General features: G+C 39.9%; 1 protein-coding gene across 1 annotated transcript in view; it reads left to right on the top strand.

Annotated features, from left to right (window-relative positions):
• The window catches only part of LOC146004821 (uncharacterized), a 69,416-nt gene extending 61,973 nt beyond the window's left edge, over window positions 1-7,443 (top strand). The window contains exon 3 of the mRNA XM_083143844.1: window positions 6,550-7,443. Within this exon, the coding sequence (XP_082999970.1) occupies window positions 6,550-7,443 (894 nt within the window). The remainder of the gene's footprint in view (window positions 1-6,549) is intronic.
• Window positions 7,444-24,057: the final 16,614 nt, after the last annotated feature.

Below are 24,057 nucleotides of genomic sequence, written 5' to 3'. Positions count from 1 at the left end.
GGATCAGAACCACTATGTGCCTGAGTGTATAGTGTTCCTTTGTGACTGTTTAGTTACTTTCGAAGATAACAGATTTTTCAGTGCCTAATCCATGAAAATGATGAAAAATGTTCAGCACATTTAGTTTGATTTGATTTGATTTATTTTACTTCGCTTTTTGTGCCACTTTTGGCTAATTTGCGAAGATGGAGATGAAATTGATGAAATTGATGAATGAACACTCACAAACATCCATGCCCAGGCCAGGAATCGAACCTGTAGCACGATGTGCAGACGATTAGTGCCTATTTTGTATTTTGTTCTTATTTGCCTGCTTATTTTGAGAGTTTTAGTGCCTATCAATCCTCCCTTATATTTCTAATAGCGATCACCGTTGATGGTGTAAATAACATAGGACACTGAAAAGTATCATATAAAAATTTTGTAACATTTTGAAAACGGTTAGTAATTAAACTTGCGAGAATTCTTTGAGTCTATAATGATGAAAACTTTTCATAATCGCAGAGACTATATTTCTAAAAAGAAAAATAAATACTGGCGTTGAAAGCGTAGGGACGGAAGGGCACGGCCCTTAATAATTGAGAAAAAATAATTTGGAAGGTGGCAGATCGGACTCTCACAGATGCCAATTTTTACTGTAATGACCTACTATGTTATGAAAATTATTGCAAATTCATTCCTGCAGTTAGAATCATTAAAGTGTCAATTACAATCAAAATCAAAATAAGCACAAGAGATGATGGAAATGGTGTCCTCTTGCATCCACATATTTCTGGCATCTTTTCAGGAAATTTTGATTTACACGCAACAGTTCAGCTTCTGAAATTGCTTCAGTTTCTCTCCTGATATTCTCCTTCAGTTTTAATATGTGGGAGTTTGTTGCATAAACTTTATTTTTCAATTTCCCCCATAGATAAAAATCGCATACGGTGAGATCAGGAGACCGTGATACATACGTGTGATAACTTTCCTCACGGAAACCGCCATTTTCGTAACATGCAATTGAACGCTCGATGCACTGTTGCCAAGCTTCCCTCTAATCAAAGCAGTCCGCATTCCACATGCTCTTCTCCCTCGTGATTGTCACTGTCACTGTCGTCATTTTCGTCATGCTCGCCGCATTTTTGTATGGGATTGTAGAGCTTTCCGGCTAGCCTGAAAACTTCTAACCTACGGTACGATCCTAACAGTGTGGCAACGCTGTAGACAGCGTAGCTGATTGGGAACATCATGTGTTCATATCATGAAACATGGTTTCCATGCTTGTATACGGAGAATGATCGCGGAAATTGAAAAGCTTATTTTACAACTTCTACACGTCAATTAACAATTTCTACACGTCACCCCCATATGTTAAACTCAGATACTTCATCGGGACTATGTATTTCGTGAGTATAAGAAGTAGAATAGAAATTACGGAAGCGTCCGGTATTGTAAGATCTTACCGCGAGCTCCCCGATGGCGCAATGGTAGCGATGTCGATTTGTAATCAAGGGGTCCCGGGTTCGATAGCGGCTCATAGTGGTTCGGATCCGACTTTAAACTGTAGGTCCAGTCCCGATTAGTCTTACTGTGCATAAAGTGGACTACAAATACTCAATCAATCAACAAGGTTAAGCGAGATACTGACAGGGGCGGTCGGCACGAGTGGGCAACTATCCACTCAAAAGATAATCCTTCCACTCGTTTGCCCCCCCCGAACAAATTCAATAAATATGTAAAAGGTTAAAAGAAATAATTACAATCTGGTGTTTCCTCCGTTAACATTTTGCTCGTAAATATTGAATGTTCAAAAGTTATGGATTGGTTGATTGATTTGGTATATTTTACGAGGGTGAATCAAAAAGTAAGTTACACCCCCTGTAAAAAACAAACAAAACACATCAGAAAGAAAAAAATATTGGACAAAACGCATGAACATTTAACTTTTTCGACATAGTCACCAAGGTGTTCCAAGCATTTGTGTGACTAGTTTCTCGATTCCTTGTGTAAAAATTCCGCCCAATTTCTTTGAACCACTTTGAGACTGCTTCCTGCACTTCCTCATCTGACACGAAACGCTGACCCCCTGGGTCTTGTTTGAGAGGACCGAAAAGGTGGTAGTCACAGGGTGCCAAATCGGGGCTATAGGGAGGGTGAGACCACACTTCCCACTTGAATTTCTGCAGTAAATCCTGTGTGACACCAGCTGTATGGGTAGTAGCGTTGTCATGATGAAGAACAACCCCATCACTCAATCTTCCGGGCCTTCGACCTTTAATGGCTTTCCTCAGCTTCTTTAATGTCTCACAGTATGTTGCGGCATTGATTGTTGTTCCTCGGGTCACAAACTCACTGTAAACAACGCCTTCGGAATCGAAGAACATCGTCAGCATGACCTTTCAAACCGTTGGACAGGTTTTGGCTTTTCTTGGTGGTAGCGAATCCTTGTGTCTCCATTCCATGGATGCCCTCTTTGTCTCGGGAGTGTATTGGTGCATCCAGGACTCATCTCCTGTGAATGATTTTGCTCAGAAACTGCGGACCATCCGTGGAATAACGCCGAAGAAATGACAGGCAAGCATCAAAACGTTGATTTTTGTGCCCGTCGGTTAACAAGCGCGGCACCCAGCGAGAGCACAGTTTACGATAACCCATCTGATCACGAATCAGCATTGACGCACTACCTTAGGATATGTTCAGTTCACTTGCAATCTCTTTAATTTCCACGCGGCGGTTAGCAACAATGATTGCATTCACACGCTCCGCGTTGTCGATAGTGTTCACAGTTGCAGGCCGCCCGACATGCGGTTCGTAGTTCACGTTCGATCTTCCCTCTTCGAACATCTGGCACCATTTTGCGATCATGGGATCTCACCATACACCTTGACAATTTGGCGATGGATTTCACTCCGATTATGCCTTTGTGCCCACAAAAATCGGACGACGGAGCGCACCTCAATGTTGGATGCCACCTCAATACGACGCGCCGTACTCACACTGTGACTACTCGCATACTAAACCAGCTGAAGCACGGCTGCTTCTGGTGTGTGAAAGAACATTCCAGACAGTGTTGCAAGCGTGATTATTTTATCTCTCTTAGTACAGGTACAGCTCCTTCAATAACGTAGTGTGGAAAACGACCCAAGAAACTAGTTCCCCAGACGGATGACAAACATAGATGGCAGTGCGATCGGACCAGGTGCTAATTTTGTTATGAAAGTAATGCAGCTTAGTTAATTTTTGGAATATATTGTGTAGATATGTTTGTCTAGAAAGGCGTTAAGTGAATTGATGGAAACAGTTATATTTGTGGAGTGATTTGCAGTCACGAAATGACATTAATTTGGAAAGAAAAGTAAAATATTATTAATAAATAAATAGCATGCGTAACACAAGAAGGAACATCGCAAAGTGATTCCGGACGACAGGTGTTGGATTGTGTACTAGAGTTTTATTTTTCTATGTTATTAGAATATAAATAGTATCCTGAGAGATATTTCATACCGAGGCGACAAACCACAAGTGTCGCTTGGAAGCGAGCAGTCCGTAATCAATGCAGCCTTTCGAACCGTAGGGACACAAGCTCTGACTGCACCGTTTCCTCAAGGAGATTTTACACCAAAGCGACACGGGTCCTTCGGTCCAAGGCAACTTTCACACCGAAGCGACACATGTTGCTTGGAAAGGAGCCAATCAAGAGCAACATTTCACATCGTAGCGGCATGACGGGAAGCACAGGCCAGTGTACGGTTGGTGAAATCCTCAAGCGATAAGTGTCGCGTGCTCCTTGTTGCTTTGGTGTGCAATCTCCCTAAAGCAAGACACTCATTGCATCGCGCATGCGCTAACAACAAACCACGGCAACATGTTGCAAGCTATTGAGAAAAAGGCCCAGTTTGAGCAACGCACAAGCGACAAAGCGACACGTGGGGCTTATCGTGTCGCCTATCTGTTGTTCGCACAATTAGCAGCGAACGCTTGCCAATAGACTGAAGGCACCATGTCGCTTGTCACTTACTTGGGAACTCCACCTGTAGCGCGTCGCTTGTAACAAGTAGCACGCGAATACGCCATATGAACGTGTCGTTTGCTGTTTGGACCCTCATGTGCAATGAATGCTATTTTACAGTCTGGAAGTGTGTGTCACTAGTGTGACAGTGTGAACATCCCGTGTCGCTTGTCCCATTGGTTTGAAAATTTCCTTACACTCATGTCGATGGCACTAAGAAAGTTTTGTGGGGTTCCCCTTGTCGTTTCATGGAATCATCATTATCATCATCGCCGCGATTAGTTTAAAGCGAAAGAAAAGAGACAGTAAATATCAAAAATACAAATGCTTCAGTGTGTATATCTTTAAAAGAAATGATGATGATGATAATAATAATGAACCTAATTCATACACAAAAATTTAGTTGTCAAGAGCATTCCACGTGTATTTCTTCTCCCGTATTATTAACGAAGGTATAACAGGACGTGGTCGACTGTCTAGAATGTTCGTTAATATCTTCGCGACCACTGTACCAAATATCATAGCAATTACCACATTCATAGAAATGCTTCATGTAAAAGAATCAGACATTGCAGCGAAAACTCCATTTACTTCCATTATAAGCAGACGAATACCAAGCACCGGGTCCAACACCAGCGCCTCTAGTGGATCATTTTCGAATGAAACCAGCCAGAGAGCGCAGAACCGTGCCGTTTTCCACACTACGTTATTCAAGGCGCTGTAGTACAGGAACACGGGTCGGGTGTAACTTACTTTTTGATTCACCCTAGTACTTCGCTTCTGCCACTTTTGATTAATTGCGAAGATGAGGATGAGGACGATACAATGAAATTGACGAGGGGACACTCACGAAAACCCATGCCCTTTCCGGGATTTGAACGCGGGACCTCTATCGTCGTAGCGCGCTGTGCTAACCACTCCGCCACTGGGCTCGGTTCTCACAAGTTATCGTCCCGTAACAAGTTTTGCTGCCCTTCAGCCAAACATTCGTTTAGTGAGTACGTTTACCAAAATTAGAGTAAATCTCCAGTTGTGTGAAATTAATTTAAGCTTTTCTCTCAGTTTCCTTATCTTTCTTATTGGAAAAAGCTTTTGAAACAAAAACCCTAGCCAGGCACAAAATTATGCTGGGCATCATCAGGCCCTTTTTTATGGGGCTTACGAGGCTGCAGCCCCTGCCCTCCTGCGTTTTAGACTTTAAGAAATTAAATGCACAACATTTATGCATGTATAAAGAGCACGTTTTCCATTTTATCCGTTATACATGGAATAATGGATGAAACTATGTGTGGATGTTTTCCACGATTTTTCGCCATCTATCGGTACGCTTTGCATCCAGTGATGTGTCGTACACTATAAGTTTACGTCTACTACATGCGTTGTATACACGAAATCTACCTAATGATTGCATTGGGTTGTAGTTTAGACAATATAAAGTACATTAAAATTAATTTTTAAGGTTTTCATGAAAGGAAAGTGACATTTTCAACTATATTGGTTCCTAACGAACTGACAAGAATCATATTTACAACAAAATTTATCTTCTCTTCTATCACAGTATGCAAAAAGAAAAAAACAACAACAGATGGCAGTCGTGAGGCAAAATTAGTCATTTTCCCATAAAACGCTAGGAAAGAATATCTCCTATGTTAGTTTTTTTCTTAGGTGAGAAATTGTTCGAATTTAGACGGGAGCCTATGAAAAGTTCTCCTCACACATCAACAACTGATACGCAGTATAATTTTGTTACACTTCCACGGCGCCCTTTGCTAAGTTATCACACGTAAACGCACATCACTGCAACACAGAGCAAAGTGGTGCGGTTCTGACAGGGAATCGGGTGAGCCCCTAGTCACACGGAAGCCGCAACATCGATATTTGTTGCGCTAGAAATGTTCTTCGCTACCAGGGCAGGCGTCAAGGGGGTGCGATAGGGTGCTTATGCAACCCCTTAATTTTCTTCCGCACCCCCTTCAGTACTCCATTTTCAAAACCAATGTTCATCCTTACAGTGTCGCATTAGGCCATGTCGTCATATATAAGCATTGATTCTACTTGGGAAAAATCCTCCGGTCGTCCATGTATACCATTGGCCTCCCTTGAACAAATTGTTCCTTTCAAATTTCCAAACATGCTAAAATCGAGGGGAAATGAAGCAAGTTCCTAGTATTCTAGTTTCATTGACATATTATCATAGTCATTGGCATTTGATTTAGTGGCTAAAACGTGAATGTATGTTTCATGTTTTCTTTATTTTCAACATCGTACCCCTTAAATTTCAATCCGCACCCCTACATGATCAGTCCTAGTGCCGCTTCTGTTCGTTACCGAGGGAAGTGGCGAAATTTTGGCGGAGATCGAGCGCACACCTACCGTCACACAGGAGTCGTAACTTCGGTGAGAAATAATGGGGTTGCAACATATCAAACTGTCACGAACAGGTGTAGACCATGTGGCTTAAAACTTAAAATACTAATTTAAAAGCACAATTTAAAATAATAATAATAAAAATGTGGTGTTGGTAGACTTTTTAAGTTGTAATTTTCGTGTCTTTCCAGGTCTCCTTGACACTACTGTTCCTCGCCATTGTGTGCACAGCGAGAGGAACCACAAGCTCCGAGAAGGAAGGAAGGAGCTTCTCGTCCTACAGCGCCAGCGGAAGGGAACGGAACTACCCCAGCTACATGTTCAAGTCCCCAACCACCGAACGAGAAGAACCGACGGCATTCGGCGGGTACCCGTACGCCACAGGTAGCGACTATGGCGACACCACAGACTACTCCAGCCCCTACGCAGCCTCCACCAACTCTCGCTGGAGCTACGGCCACAAGCCCTCCGGCTGGAGCTCCTCTGGAGCTGGTTACGGCTACGAGGTCGATGATGGCGGCCATCACGGAGGGCACCACTCGCACGTCATCGCCTACCCTCAGCCCGTGCATCATCACGGCTACCACGAGAAGGAGCTAGGACTTTTGGCGCTCTTCAAGTTGGCTCTGGCCAAACTCAAGGCGTTTGGGTTGGTGAAGATTCTGATAGCTCTGATTGTGAAGCTTCCCATCTTGTTTGTGAAGTTTGGCCTGAAGGCGTTGTTCATTCTGAAAGCTCTGAAGCTTCTGAAAGCCATTAAGGTACTTTCCTTAATCCCTCTCCTTTTCCCCTTGCTTTTCCTTCCTCTTTTGTTCCTTCCCTTGCTCTTCCTTTTGTTCATCCCTCTTCTTATCCCACTCCTCTTGCCTCTCCTGTTCTTGATACCCATCCCTGTTTTTGGCCCTCCTCCAGCTGATATGGGTCAGAAGAAAAATGGGTGGGAAGAAGAAGCAAGGCAGAGTGCAGACGACGTTCTGACCCTAACGAGGCGAGTGTTGGAGTCGGAGCAATGCCTGGAGAGGCTCGCCTGCAAGCTAGGAGCTGCTAACCACAATGCAGAATATGGATACTTTGTAACATGGTGAGACAACCTTCACTTAGACTTTAATTTTTATAAACTACTCTTTGTACAATCAGGAGAAACTTAGACTTAAATGATCTTAAGTACACGCTAATATTAGTGTTGCAATGAAAACCATTGCATAATATACTACAAGAAGTTGTCTTCTAGTGGCCTAATACTAGACCTATAAATTAAAGGAGTTTCAGCATGTCTTTTGATTATTGTACACTATGTCTTACCAATAATTCAATACAATTGGACAACTTAGCAATTTGTAGTAATTAGATATTTTCCCTTGTTTTCTTTCTTTCTTATCACTTCTTGTATGTCCAGAAACTATAACTTTCTGGTTATGTACTTGTTCTCAATGTACAAGTAAATTACCCCAATCACATGCAGGCTTGTGCAGCATGTCATCTCACAATGGTTTGAAACTTGCTGTTTACTCGTTTCTTTTTGAAGTGACACATGGTCACTTGACTGATGTGAAAACTCCCTAAGTTAACTAACCGTAAACACCAAAAGGGACTACTGTATTTATATTCAATGCTCGCATCAAACAATTTCCAGTTCAAATTATGGCATTGTTTTGGCAGCAACATTTAACCACACAAACTTGCAACATATTTCGTAGATCGAATTTCTCCACGTAAGTGACATTGCCTGTAGAATTTCTGGAATAAGTACAAATTTTCAAGAGTACATAGAGAATGTTGCTGGGCTCCTAAACTTCAGGGACCCTTATCCTCTTTGTGTGGAGTGTCCACTATGCTACTGGTTCCAAACCCAATACCCTTGATTATATAAGGTCACATCATTATATTATGCCATCGGAGAGGTTCAGACATAAAACTCCATATTTACACCCCCACTTTTCTGCTTCGGGGGGGGGAAGGGTCTTCAAAATTTGGGAGGGTGTTGTGGGTGGATAAATCACTGGTTTTACCTAATGTCAAGAGGGCTGACATCAGTGCCAGCCCCCCCCCCCCCCCCTGTCTTGCTGCGAGCCTGAATGATATACCAACATTATACAATGCATTGCTATGTTTCATAAAGATGAAACCATTTCAATACTCTTTGTTGTGGATTTAATGGGTGTCAACACTTAGTGGTTTCTAGCTTACCTATGCAAATCATAGCTGAGCCAAAGATTCTACAAGATAAACTTTTAATGCGAATATGCACCTAGCCCGTTAAATCCTTTATAGTAAGACTAGAACAGTGACCACCAAGCCAGGATTCTTTCTTGGGAAGTGCTTCCTGGGACAAAAAATTTGCAACATTATCATTTGTAAACATGTTTTGCCTTTGAAATTCAATATCAAATCTGCATTTTTTACACTGCTTTTTTTTTGTATTTTTTTCTTCCCCTTTCTGAATCTTTAAGCAAATTGCAATAATGAGAATGGGATGAAACTGATGAAGCAACACTCACAAAGAAACACACAAACCTATACGCGTAAATTGGTGGGGTGCAAGGGGGAAGGGGAGGTGCACTAGACCCACAAAATTTTCAGGCTTAGTAAAAATTTACACTCTTTTTTGCCTCCTTGGACCTGTTAGCAAATTTCACAAATGTCACAGTTATTTAGCAAATAATCATATAACTTACGCTATTTTTATGGGATGGAAAATTATTCGATTCTGCCCCTCTCCCCCACCCCCCCAAAGTTAAGCTCAAAGTACGATTCTGCCACTCCAAAATTAGGCCCCAAGTTATGTTTATGCCCAAACCATTTAGACTCAAACCTTGGACCATCAGTACAAAATAGTGAGTTTAGCATTCAACATGATTGGTGCCTTTTTTCTTAAACCGAAACATAACGTGACTTTAAATACACCATGAAATAAAGCTAAAAGTAGATTTGCATTGCCAACCAGATGGTAAAGACACTACGCTAAGTTATGTATAAGTATAATTGGATCTAGTATATTTATTTCAAAACAACTCAGCTAAGAGTTTGGAGGACAGTAACCACTTTATATTTTAACTCTGAAAGGAAATACAGAACCAAAAACTAACCCCTTGGCTGCACCTACAATCTAGAAATCCAAGTCTTTTGATTGCTTGATTTAGTTTATTTTACTTTGCTTCTCTGCCAACAAAGATGAGGGTTAGTGTAATGATATGAAATTGATGAAGGGGCACTCACATAGAACATCCATGCACAGGCTGGGATTTGAACTGAAGACTCCTGGCATCATAGCACAGTGTGCTAAAAACTCTGCTATGGAGGTCAGCCTAGAAGCATATGTGTACAAATGAACATGCACACACGGAGAGAGAGAGAGACTTCGAGATGAAAGAAGGAAAATAAAAAAATCTGAGCATCCATCCTAACAAAAGCTCTGGTAACATCACTGATGTGCTTTAACACTTACTAACAATTTTCTTATTTCTAGGACACTGAACCAACTGAAGGGCTTCGTTTCCAAACAAGTCCAGTCCCAAATGTCATCTTACATCGAGTCTTACAAAGCAGGGAACACAATGAAAAAGGGTGAGAAGTATTGCCACAAGAAATATAGATGCAGCAAACCAAGTGTTTCGACACTGAAGAAAAAGAATATATAACTTATTTTGTTGTTAAATTGTTATAATTTATGTTCATAGTTGTACTTATTTATAAATAAACATGTCAGATGTATATTAAATGTGCATTATATTGTGAATTGTACCGTACCCCTCCCCATTTATAATGGATAATTGTGTCCATAGTGATACAGAACTAAGCATTCGTACATGCATTTTTCCCAATGTTACAACAATGATTTAAAAAATCTTGTAACTATTTGCATAACAGGCACAACTTTAGAAAGAAGTAGGATTCAATCTGCACTTATGCCCATAATAGGTAGGAAAAAATCAATGACATAATTTTGTGTAGACAATACAAAAGCATAGATTAAACATTAATCCACAACATTTTATTTAAAAAGACACAACCTTCAACCACTTGAAATTTATTGAGGAGCTTACTATTGTGAAATATTTTTGAAGAGGCAATGCCAATACTCTCTTTTGTTCAGTGCTTGTATTTGACATAACTTTCCTTTCAGGTTAATAACAATTATAAGGATGTATGATATTGAAATGATAAAGGAACAAACAAAAGGTACACAAATGTCAAATGCAGGGCTTGAACCAAGAACCTCTGGTGTTGAGACTTTGAGTTAATTACTCAGTATCAGCCACCGAGGTACTCTGTGTCATTTGGGACAAATATTTGTCACATTTCTTCAGTTTAGTTTGCAATGGAAAGATGAAATTTTTTAAAGAAGTTTATTATTTGTTAAATACTGATTTATCAACTTTTGAATTGTGAAGTGGTATATCTAGAGCCATGGTGATCTGGTTGGTAGGGTGTCTGACTGCCATGTGGGTGACCTAGGTTCAATTCCTGGAGTTGGATGATCTAAGGTCAGAATTTTTCCAGCCTTGTCCCTGTATAAAGCAGCTCTGGGACTCAACCAGCCTCAAATCAATAAGTACCTGTGGGCAATCCTGGGGAATTAAAGGTGGCCAGAGCATGGTGCTGATCACATCACCTCCAAAATGGCTGAGATCAAGATGGTGTGGGGCCCTGCCAGCACATCCTCTAAATATGCCTTCATGACATGGTGCTACATGGAAGGGGAACTTTATCTTTTCCCCTTGATATTGATTCTCAGACAAGGCTGCCACTACAACTGTAAACATGATTCCGATTTCACTTGTGATTGGTTATGTTGTGGAAAGTGTTGCATTATCAGATTTTTGTAAATCGTTGTACCTACAGCATCAATTTTTGTAAATAAGAATAGAATTGTATGGAGTCAAGTTTTCTAATTTATTTAGGGGTAACAGTCACAGTAGGCAGTCACAAAATATTCAAATATTTTGCAAATGTTACATTTTTCTTAACTTTTCTCAGTCCCAAAGGTATAATGATAAATCAAACGAGAATCTCTCTTTTTGTGATATTTTCTTTAAACATGCTAATCATTTGGCTGCAAATGTGAGAACTAATCAGTACAGTTGTATGGACATATAATCAGAAATGTATGCACGTGCATTGTAATAATTTTGTACTAGAAAGGCTACATAAGAATTGTTGCAGAAATTAAGCAAACCACCTTCTTGTTAGTTTTACTATATTGCATTTCCATCATTACATAACATTACTCTAGCTTTTTAAATTCAAAAGAAAAAATGAAATTAGTTAATGAACTCAAGGAACTGATGATGAGACAATGGCAAACATAAGCTTCATTATCTTTAAGACATATGCATAAGGATAAATAAAATTCAGGTTTGCCAAATTATCACTTGCACAGAAACCTACCCTACTCACCTTTCTGTATGATAAATCTTAACTCTTTTATTTAACCTCCGCATTGAATTTGAATTTAAAATTTTGGATCCGTCAGCACTTAGGCTATTTTGCACCTGTCACATTATACATGGTCCAGCCCCTTACCATAGAAATAGCATAATTGCAATGTTGTGTTACTAAAATATTCTAAAAGCTGAGACTGTAAAGGGGCACTCAGCACACACAAGGACAAAAAACAGGACAACACACACAAAATTATCCTGGTCATAGTGCCAGTCGCCAGAGCCTCGTTCATCTGCAAAATGCAGTCCAGGGTGTACTACGTGGAAATGAGGTTGACAATTGGATGCACTACGTGGAAGGTCATCCTATACACTCCTCATCTCTGCATTGATTGAATAACATAGCCAGATGTCTGGCACACCTAGTACTGACCTATGACATGACCAATGTTGCCAGTACACTTTGTAATTTCGAAAAAAAATACTTCTTTATGAATATACCATAACTAATGCCATAAAGTCATCGGTAATGCATAAAATGAATAAACTCTATCGTTCTCTTATTGATTCGATAAATACCCACACAATCCATCAATACATATCAAAAATTTATGCAATCAACTCCACAGCTGTCTTTTATCCATGTTTGTTTATACTTCGTACAAAAACCATTTTACACCTTAATAACTTTTTCCGCATACTGAGCGTTCATGTAGAGCCTGATTTCCTTAATGTTTTAAAAATATCCACATGGACAAAGTTAATACCAAGTGTAAGTTTCATGTCTATCACTTTTTGTACAAAAGTTGCGTGCATTCAAAGTCTCGGTTGCATAACTTTTCAAACACCCTGTAATATATATGATGAAACATTAATTATATGTTTTTCAGTGGACCTTGACTGCAGAACTTATAATGGAGGAAAATGTATTATCCATCAAAATTTTGTAACTGATTTCTTCATTGGGACCTAAGGTAATATGCAAGTAGAAGTAAAAAGTAAAATCTGAGAACATACAATCAGGGTTCCAATGTTCATTACTATTGATTGCAACAGATTTCCATAATTCTTCCATTGTGACTTTCAGTTTCAATTTGAAAACAACTTGACGGAGGGCGATGAAATTTCGGATATGGGTAATTGGGGTGGGGGCACACCAGATAGGGCTAGTGTGTATCATGGCGGCCATCTTGAAAGCCGCCATCTTGGAATAACATCCAGATTTTCAAATGGGAAGGGGGTCATGTAGCATATCATTTTACATGTGTGTTTTCTCAGAAATAAGAATATGCAGTTATTTTTCCCCTAACTTTATTTGGTGAGGATATTCTCACAGTTGAAGTTCACATTTGGCGTCCTACAAGATGTGTTCTATGTGTTGCCCATTCTGTGCTACACACAACGTAAGCCATTTCAGCCAGTCCTCATGGACACGTAATAACACTGCAGGGTCAACAGTGTCACATATTTGTTGGATCCGGTGCTGGAGATGTTGGAGATCAGTGATTTTCTCATGATAAACTATGGCTTTAAGATGACCCCAAAGGTAAAAGTTAAGGTCCGGAGAACAGGGTGGCCACTCAGTGGGCAATGTTGCAATGAGCCAAAGCCCACTCTGCAAACTGTAACCGCCTGTCTGGGTCATCCTCAGTTAAGAACTGCTACATTTGAAATTTGTAGGGATGTTAGTATGCAACACACGGAGTATGGATCTCTAACTTACTCCTGACATTTAAGCCAAATGCTGGGTACTGAGGTTCAGGCTCGTGACCAAGGATGCCACGATTGCCGTTGCTGTTTCTTCGTTGGTAGCTGTTCTCGGCCATCCTCTACATTCTCTGTCGCACACAGATCCCGTCTCTTTAAACTTCTGCATTACACGCAACACTGTGGTATGTGAGATGTTGTTTCTCTTTGGATGCCGGGCATTGAAATCTTCTGCAATGACCCTGGCACCGCGCTCCCCACTTATAACAACAATTTCGATCTGTTCTTGGGAGGGTTAGAGCCATGTTAGATCACCTGGAACAAATAAATACCAACCCATTACATTACGCGAAATGTGAACTTCAACTGTGAAAATATCCTCACCAAATAAAGTTAGCGGAAAAAAGAACTGCATATTCTTATTTCCGAGACAACGCACATGTAAAATGATATGCTTCCCATTTGAAAATCTGGATGTAATTCCAAGATGGCCACCATGATACACACTAGTGCCATTTGGTGTGCCCCCACCCCAATTACCCATATCAGAAATTCCATCACCCTCCGTCAAGTCGCTTTCAAATTAAAAGGGTGGTACCGAACTTTTGCCTCACCCTGTAGATATTGTAAATCTGTAATGCTGATGGGTTTTGCAGTGCCAATTCATTTAGTCTTCATTTGTCACACACAAGTGGAACACAAGTTATACTGCGTATGTTTTTAGAACATGGGGTCAGTCAATATGCAGCCAGCGCTACTGCGCTGTTGCCAAACTAAGTGCTGGCAGAAGGAAAAAGAGAGAATTCGTGCTCTGTCCAATATTCAACTATATACTCTATGTGATCAAAAATATCCAGACACCAGTCAAAATGTGTGTTGTGCATAGTAGGCCACTCTGTGGTGCCATCTACAGTGATGTGAGGCAAGCAAGGGGCCACTACAGGCAGCATAGTGCACGAGACAGCAGAATGGGTCCGTTGAAGAAACTCACAGACTTCGAACATGGTGAAGTGATTGGGTGCCACAGGAGTAACAAGTCAGTGTGTGAGATATCCACCTTCCTAAACATCCCGAAATCCACTGTCGCCGATGTGATAGCGAAGTGGAAACATAATGGGACGTGTACAACCGCAAAACGTTCTGGCCGAGCGCTCATGTTGACAGACAGAGACCGCCGAGTGTTGAATAGGGTAGTACAAGAGAACCGGCAATCAGCGATCGCCACCATCACACAGGAATTCCAAACCAGGGCAGGATGTAATCCTAGCAGCATGACTGTGCGACGTAAGGTATACGACTCGGTTACCATGGACGAGGGGCTGCCCATAAGCCCCTGTCACCCAACGAAATGTGAGGCGCCACCTCGCATGGTGCAAGGAGAGGCGCAACTGGTCATTAGAAAAGTGGAAATCTGTGATGTGGAGTGACGAATCACATTATACCATGTGGCGATCCGATGATCGTGTGTCAGTGGGGCGAATGCATCATGAACAACATTTAGCATCCTGTGTTGTGCCAACAGTAAAATTCGGTGGAGGTGGGTTGACAGTGTGGGCATGTTTTTCCTGGAAGGGGCTTGATCCCCTTGTTGCTTTGCATGGTACTGTCTCGGCACATCATTACGTTGACATTTTACAAACGTTCATGCTGCCTACCATCGAAGAACAGTTCGCGGATGATGATTGCGTGTTTCAACATGACGATGTACCCGTCCACACTGTGAGCCATGTGGGTCAGTGGTTTCAAGAGAACAACATCCCACTTATGGCCTGGCCTGGCCGATTTGAATCCCATTGAACATCTCTGGGATGTTTTGGAACGCTGACTTCGTGCCAGACAATGCCGACCAACATCCACTGCTCTTCTCATCTCGGCACTCCGCGAAGAATGGGCCGCCATTCCCCAAGATACCTTTCGCCACCTGATTGCCAGTATGCCTGCGAGAGTGGAGGCTGTCATCAAGGTCAAGGGTGGCCCCACATGGTATCGATTGCCAGTGCATCCGATGGAGGATACTTCAAACTTCTCTCCCTAATTCCAGTGAGTGTCCGGATATTTTTGATCACATAGAGTATATACATATATATGTAATGCATACAGAGTATATATGAGTAGTGAAATAATATAGTACACATGCTTCGAGAAGGGTCATTGTGTATATTCAGATGAATTTTAACACCCATTGTTTTTGAAAGACATGACTACTCAGCTGTCAACAGGGTGGCAACATAAAAAAAACAGATGGAAGGAAAATGAGTGTCATTGTGTGTGTGTGTTGAGATGTGTTGTTTCCCAGTGTTTCTTCAAGGAAAGATAACTCCGGCTTAAGGGACTTGGAGAGTCAGGTTTCTTAATGTCTTGCCCCATCATTTGATGAGCCTTAATGGGGCGAGTTTTATGAAAACGTCTTGCGCACAAGAAAAATACAGAACACGGCATTTAACTTACGTCAGGTTCCTAACTATACAACGATGCACTCCTGCCATTGGCTGGTCAGCACAGTCAGGCTTTGCGTGGTCCTGCCTGATATAGATTCTAAAACCGTTCGCCATATGATGAGATATAAATTAACACAAATAAGTTAACTTGATACTTCCCGACAACATTATTTGAATCGCTGCTGACTGACAAGGAAATAAATGTTTTTCTGTAGAGCTATTGCACTGAAATGATGTCATACCTGGCATTTCTCAACAATTACCCAAATTGATAAATGTAATCTTTTACACTAGAGTGATGTTATGCATTTCTGTATTTGATCAGTTTGTTTGAAAGCAACATGTGCCACATGTGCGTTACTTCAATCTGAAGACTCCTGGAGTCTACAGCATATGCCATACTAGGATGACACTGGGAATATTCAGGTATTTTTACAGTGCAAAACAAGATGGCACCAAGAAACAGGTTTGTCCTGTACCCAGCAGAAAACTTTGGCATCTGAACATGAACATCGGATTCAATGAGGTTAACAAAAATAGCATTGTAAATTTAAAAAAAAAACCTAAACATTTGAGGGGCTGAGTAGATAAACACAAAGATTGTTTTCCAAAATTGCTCAAAAACGGACAATATGTCACACACTGTAGTAGAAGAAAACAACGAAAAAAGTGAATCAATATTTTTCAACTGCCTTGCTTTAGCGAAGTGCTACATACACCTCTGATGAAGATTCAAGCCGAGTCAAAACATATCGTTCTAAAGCTTGTCCACCAAGTTACTTATAACTAGGAATTCCAAATGTCCTCTAGAAAGAAGTTTGTTACAATGCACTGCAAGTTCATTCTTGCACAAATCATATGACTCGAAAAGCAGGTTTCTCTCATGAAATATGTTAATTATTGAACATGGCAGCTTCAAGAGTGCAAAATGCAATCTAAGCCAGCGCCACTGTACTTTCTGGCATGTGGCCTCTTTTCCAGTTTTGGCCACACCATTCATTTATGGAGCAGGTAGATTATGTCATGGGCTTATAATAGATAGTGTTTTCTATACATCATCATAATAGGTGGATGGAAACTGCTAGTCATGTGATCACATCCTCGAAATTTACTCTCACGCTTACACTGTGAAAGACAGAAATAATGCTTTATAATTTGTGTGACAAATTGGACAAATATTCCGTGTGCAAGACATTTTATACTCCCATCAGGAAGTGATTTTTTAAAAGGAATTTTTTAATTGTAATACTACATGTGTACAATATATACTGTTATGTAGTTTAAAATACATTTTAATAAAATTAAGTTCTTGGTTCATCTGAACCAAATACAGTGGAACCCCGATTTTACATTTTCAGTTTTTTCAGCTTGGTCCCCTTAAAAACGTAAAATCGAGGTCCCACTGTATTTCACTTTGCATCTGAGAGATGCAACCTATCGTATTATTCAAGTGCCTTTGTCTTTGGTTCAGCGATCCATGCTACAACTCACAAAATGTAATACAATCAGTGGTCAAAGTGAAGAAGTATGTATCCCCCAGAGCTAGCAAAATTTTCACAAAACATCTGCTCAACAAAGTCCAAGGCCTACCAAACATCACCCCAGCTAACACTTTCCACTTCCAACACTCAATACACACACACACACCTGCACATGTTTAAAAAAAGGTGCACTAAGTGTCCATACTGGTGGTCATGGAGAATAAATCCTAATCACTCTGTGCTATACTGTTCTTTGATGCATGCCACGTGTTTCATATATCAACTGATTTGGCACAAATGTTGTCTTGTTGAAAGTTGAACTGCAGGCTTGAGGTAGCTACTTGTCAACAGTGCAAAAACATTGTCAACCAAAACAGGAACCCACATAAAGAATGTTAAAAAGTCATAACAAATGGTTAGGCAGGCAATGGCAAGAACAACAGTGCTGCTGAGAAAGGAATTTGCTCAAGCATCCAATAGTTCGCACAGATGATGCCAGATGGCATACAGAATCAAGAGGTTCTTCGCTCGAGCAAATACACTTGAAACCCAGAAGTACACGTATAACCGTAATGTGGTTATTTGGGGTAGTGTGATGTAGTTTAGTCTATCTTAACAATACACAGTAATATATGAAAATTAAATAGATAATTGTGGGCTGAAGCAGCCAAGGTGGATGTTTTACATACATGTGTCTATGATTATTGCCACATTAAAATGATATTCCATTGTATACGCTTGTGAGTGGAGGCCTTAAATGATAAGTGATCCATTGTACTACGAGGGGGGGCTGGAAAGTTCATGAAATCCCCCAGAAGAAATACAGCTGGAACAACCATTTTAATACATTATTCAACGTATTCCCCCCAAAGCTCAATACACTTTTCACAACGATGTTTCAATATTTGTAACCCTTTCAAATAGAAGGTTTTGTCCTGCCATGCAAACCAGCCCTCCACCTCCTCAACCAGTGCCTCTTCGGACAGAAAATGTGTGCACTTGAGATGTTTTTTGGGGTTTGGAAAGAGGTGATAGTCGGATGGGGCCAGATCAGGTGAATAGGGTGGGTGGGGTACACAGGTAAAGCCCAGATCTGCCAGCAATTGCATGGTTTAATGGGCCTTGTGCGAGGGCGCATTGTCCTGGAGAAATTGCACACCACGGCTCACTTTTCCCCGACGATTTTCCTTCAGAGACGCCTTCAATTCAATCAAATATTGGGAATAAACAGCAGCATTGATGGTTTCGCCCTGTTTAAGTTGTTTTATGAGGATGACACCGTCCTTATCCCAAAATACCAATGCTAGAACTTTCCCCGCTGACCTTTGGCTTCGGAACTTTTTTCAGTCGAGGACACCCACTGTGGCGCCACTCCATGGGTTGCTGTTTAGTCTGTGAGTCATAATGGTGAATCCATGTTTCATCTCCAGTCACCAGACAGCGCAAAAAATCATCAGGGTGTTGAAATTTGCGCACGATCTCCCGTGACATCTCACCCGTGTTCTCTTCTGGTCAGCGTTCAGATATTTTGGGATCCATTTCGCACTGAGCTTCCGCATGTCCAGATACTCTGATATTATGACACCCACACGCTCATGCAATATCCCCAGATATGCAGCAATGGTTTTGGTGGATATGCACCTATCCTCCATGAACATGTTGTGCACTTTGACAATGTTTCCCCTGGTCACTGCACTTGCAGGCCTGCCAGAGCAGGGTTCATCTTCAGTCTCACCATGTCCAGTCTCAAAACGCCTCACCCATTTGGCTACTGTTGTATATCCTGGGGAATGTTCTCCCAAAGTCCCATATGCAGAGTTTTATGGATATCAATAAGGGATCTGTATTGCAACACGAAAAATTTGATGACACTGTGAAGCTCATTCTTCTCAAATTTCCTTAGATCCTCCGCCATCTCTTCTTACTGAATGTGAAACAAAAAAAAGTAACAATGACAAAAGGATCATATGCAGGATAAGAGGTTCACAATATATGCTCTTTCTAATGGCTACAATGATTTGTTTCAATTTTTATTTCTTCTGGGTGATTTCATGAACTTTCCAGCCCCCCCCCCCCCTCGTACTCTACTAAGAACTCTCTGTGTTTAACCTCATTAAACGAATAGATGCTTTAAGAAGATTCGTGTATTTCTCTCCATCCATTTAGAAGTTTTTAAAAAATGTTAGCCGGGAGTGGTTATTGGAGGGGTACTCTGCCCATCTTCAAAATTGGGGAGAAGAGGAGGGCACTGTCATTGTCCAAAGATTGCATATGTATTAAATATCAGGTACATGGCTTTAAAATAGGTAAGGCAAAGGTAAAGTTTCCCGTGCATATAGCACCGTACCATAAAGGCACATTTAGGGGATGTGGGGGTAGGACCCACATATTTTCGAGGTGATGTTCTGGCTGCCTTTACCCTCCAGGGTTGTCCCTAGGTACCCATTGATTTCAGGCTGGGTGAGTCCGAATGTTTTAAAGTGTAGTAAATACTGAAGTGTGACAAAGAGAAGAAATACCATACTTGTTACATCTAATTTACACATTCCTAATAATTTGAAATTTTAAGTGTAAGAAGCAATTTCGGCAGTTAAGAAAGATCCTTGTGTTTGCAAATGTGACTGCCATACATTTTACTTCAGTCAAACAGCTCTCCTCTGACCACCCCATGAAGAATGTATTCTGCACACACACACAAAGTATAAAAAATAATAATCAGATTTTGCAGCAAGTACATGTTTATTGAAAAATATTATTTGTCCAAAAAACACTGGAGATTCTCCTACCACGGTCAGTACAGCATAAAGTTAAAATTTTCAGTTTTTAAATGCTCAAAGCACAACGTTAAAAAAATCAGTGTTACAGATCCTGTTTTGTCACAGACAGATATCAGATCATATTAGGATTCAACAAGGGTTATGTTACACCACTATTATTATGATAAAAGAATCCATATTCTTATATTACACGAGTCAACTTTTAATACTTCAGCCCTGTAAAACGGGTAAATTCTTTTTTATTAAAGTACTGTTCTTATAAAGAAGTACATAATCCACAATAGGTCTCTTTTCATGTAGAGTCAATTCTTCTATAAATAATAAATAATCTATGAAAAAACTCCACAACAAAATCACATCAATACGAAGTCACACTATACTAATTTCAAATACATGTACTTTGTTTTATTTACATCATTAAAAAAGATTTCATATAAAAAAGTAACTAAGTGGCAGGCAATCCACACATTTCGTTAATACTTTTTTTTAATCCTACAACATGTCATTTGTTCACATACCAAAAAATATTAAACATTAACCTTCCCTTGCAATGTTAGTATTAATTAATCAATAGTTTACGATGAGCAACTTCATGTACTAATAGCAACTGTGAATCTAATGCAGAAAAATGTAAATGCCAATGAACATATATGATTGAATCATAGCTACAGTACTTAAGAGATGAATTATGGTGCAATACTTATAGTGCAGTCTTGAGTTGTAGCACCACTCTGCCACCAAGATTGGTGGCACAGAATGCGGTGGTCAAATATACATGTAATAAGAATTATACATACAGTCCGTAACAACAAAATAGCACCACTGCGCTTGTACTCTGCTATGAATTACGTGATTTTCCAGCAACTGGACAATACAGAAAACAATTTATTTTGTTCCGAGCCTGTTAACCGGACCTGAGCAAGGATGGAGCCATGGTCATATACAGGGTGGATAAACATTATGATCATTATTAAATCATCATCTCTGTGGCCATGCGGTCTAAGGCACTGTGCTTTGGACTCTGACTGCGGTATGGTATGGGTTCGAGTCTGCCTGGGTTAAGTCTCCTGTGTATAGGACCGGTGGCAAGGAAAACTACGAGAAAGTAGCGAAACCTCATCTCGGATATCTCCTATAATGGTTGAGGGTTCAATGTGCTGACCCCATGGCGCCCCATTACCGGTTGAAGATCTCCACAGCTAGGTAGGATTGTGAGAGGGAGACTGGCAGTCGGAGATAGGCCAAGGCCCTTCGATGGCTCTCGAGCATGGGTTATTGCTATTATTAAATCACGCTAAACATGCAATTTTTAAGAGTGGTGCTATTTTTTGTGACGGACTGTATAACTGCAAATAATTTACAATGCATCTTGCTAATGCTAAAAGAGGAGGAAGCTGGATTCTAAACTCGTTACTGCTTTATTTCTTTGATTTTTTTTTCTTAATCTGAGGCAATGAAGGATATATATCCGATTACTCTGCTATTGTCCTGGAATACCAGTGCTTCAACAAATGGTCTTTATTGGGTGATACCTCTTCATTGCATCAAGTCCCATGAAGATCTTTTCTGGCTTCCTACTACTTCTACTCAAGTAGACCTCATGACAATTGAACTGGAGACTACTTGGACCAAGTGTATTCTATTTGGCTATGCAGCAGCTAACGTTAATTCTATAGAGTAAATTAAAAAAATAATACTAGCTTCATTTTTTTAAAATACATGTAATGGAGTGAGATCAGTGGCGTAATGGGATTGATGTTGGAGGGATGTTGATCTAAATCATTTGGAATATACAACCTAATTTTTCTAATACATAATTTTGTGTTTCATTTTCTATTGAACTGTTACTCAAATAGGTGTGAAGGGACACCAAGAGAAATATCAAAGGGTGCAGGGGAGGAATTGCTCTGCTGTCTTATGGACCAGCATGCTCCTGCTAGAACAAATGAAAAGAAGCATTCATACAGAACCAGGGATTCAAACAAGATTGCCAGCTGTACAGAACACTACAGTAGCACATTATGAATGCCAGTAAAACATTTCTTCATGTCAGGAACGGAATAATACACACACGAGCCTATGATCACCACAGTAAACCATTTTCAAATTAATATATTTTCCTTTTACTTGTCATTTGCAACATTCAATATAATAACTTTTTATAAACTAAACGAAAATAACCTCACTGGTACAATGGTCGTCTGTCTGAATGTCAAGGTCTGCCTTTTTATTGGGTAGCATATGATCAATGCATAATGACCCAGTATTTTCTTTCAAGTAGTTCTCCAATTGTACTCATGATGTTGGGTCAACACCAAAATTTTGAGAGCTCCCTCCAGGAACCCGAGACCATTCACTAGCCATTTGGCTACATAGAAGCCAATAATATATAACATATATATACAGTATTGGCCATATAATTGAACTCATTAGTTGAAAAATAAAACAGATTAACTCACTTTATGTAGAGAAATTTGACAGATTTAATGTTTTGTGACACACATTGCATTGTTATACACATTGCAAGTACTGTCAGTACTTGGTATGGCAACCTTTGGCCTCACCTGTGGCTCTTTTCGAGCCCATTTTAATCATTGTTTGTGTACAATTCCTTTTCACTCTTTTTACTAAACTTCAAACCATGTGGTTTATGAAATTACGCGTTGCTCCGAAGATACAAATAAAGAACACCCTTACAACAACCAGAATTAATATTATTTTCTTTGATATCACCAAAAAATAACATAAATAACAAGATAAACAATGTACGTATTGTTCCAGGCATTTTTGCGAATATGAAAAGAATCCTTCTGCCACCATTCTTGGGACACAGTAACAGAAAGGATTGTGGGAAACAAGATTAGATCGTCAAATATATTTAGTTAGAACACTTTCAAAACAAGGAAATGTTCTTCTTTTTTATAATGAGTATAATAATTTGGCCAATACTGCAGTAACGAAAAATAAAATTTAAGCAGGAGGTCTGCAAAGATTTAAAACAGTTTGTTTTAAAAATGTTTGTTTGCATTTTATGAATATAAAAAATATCCACATGCCATTATGCCACTCTAAATAGTCTAGTTAGTCTAAAAGTATTGCTCTGGATCCATAACAGTGTCTTGACAATGCCAATCTAGCAGTCTTGCAGTAAAATATGATAGATTCCTTTCTGTTTTTATCAGCTGAATAACACATGGAACAAAGAGCTCGCAAGAGAAAACATTTTGTATAAGTCTAGATCATCTTAACTGATAAAAGCATGCACTATTTGCATATGGTATCGGAAGAGATTTCAGTGAAGATCCTTTATGTACTTATTCTTTTAACTTATGATAAAAACAATTTAAAATGCACTTCTCACACTATTGCTCTCATTTACAATACTAATAATACAAAGCCAACAAGTGTAAAAAAAACATGTATTTCATACCCACAACTACTGAATGCACACAAAAAAGAAAACGAACAGAACTAGTAGCTTTCTGTAAAGTTTACTGGGATACAAAAAGTAATGACAGACATGTAAGTTGCTCATCGTTGGTTAACACTACTCTGATGGCTAATACTTGCACTTTGAGTGTATTTGCTGAAGCTCTAAGCTAAATACTGTACACTTCCTGACAGGAAATATGATTATTACAAACCACTACTTGTTAACATGGTGGAAGAGAGCATTGGATGCAGACAAATGCACTTGCAGTGCATCTGTAACAACGCCAGAGCCTAATATCATTGTTGAAATGAGAAGTCCTGTATATTATTTTTACAATCTTTTCCACTCTTACAAGGAAAACAATGTCAAAATTATGCAAAAAATGGCATCCATATCAATACAAAAACTATTTACAGAGATTTACTTGACATGTTATGTTGTTTCAGACCAATTAAGAAATGTGAACATAACCAACTCTGTAT

Source organism: Lepisma saccharinum, chromosome 22, assembly GCF_977018435.1.
Source record: "Lepisma saccharinum chromosome 22, izLepSacc3.1, whole genome shotgun sequence".
Taxonomy (NCBI): domain Eukaryota; kingdom Metazoa; phylum Arthropoda; class Insecta; order Zygentoma; family Lepismatidae; genus Lepisma; species Lepisma saccharinum.
Note: the sequence above shows the minus strand (reverse complement) of the source record. Positions and strands in the feature narration are given on the sequence as shown.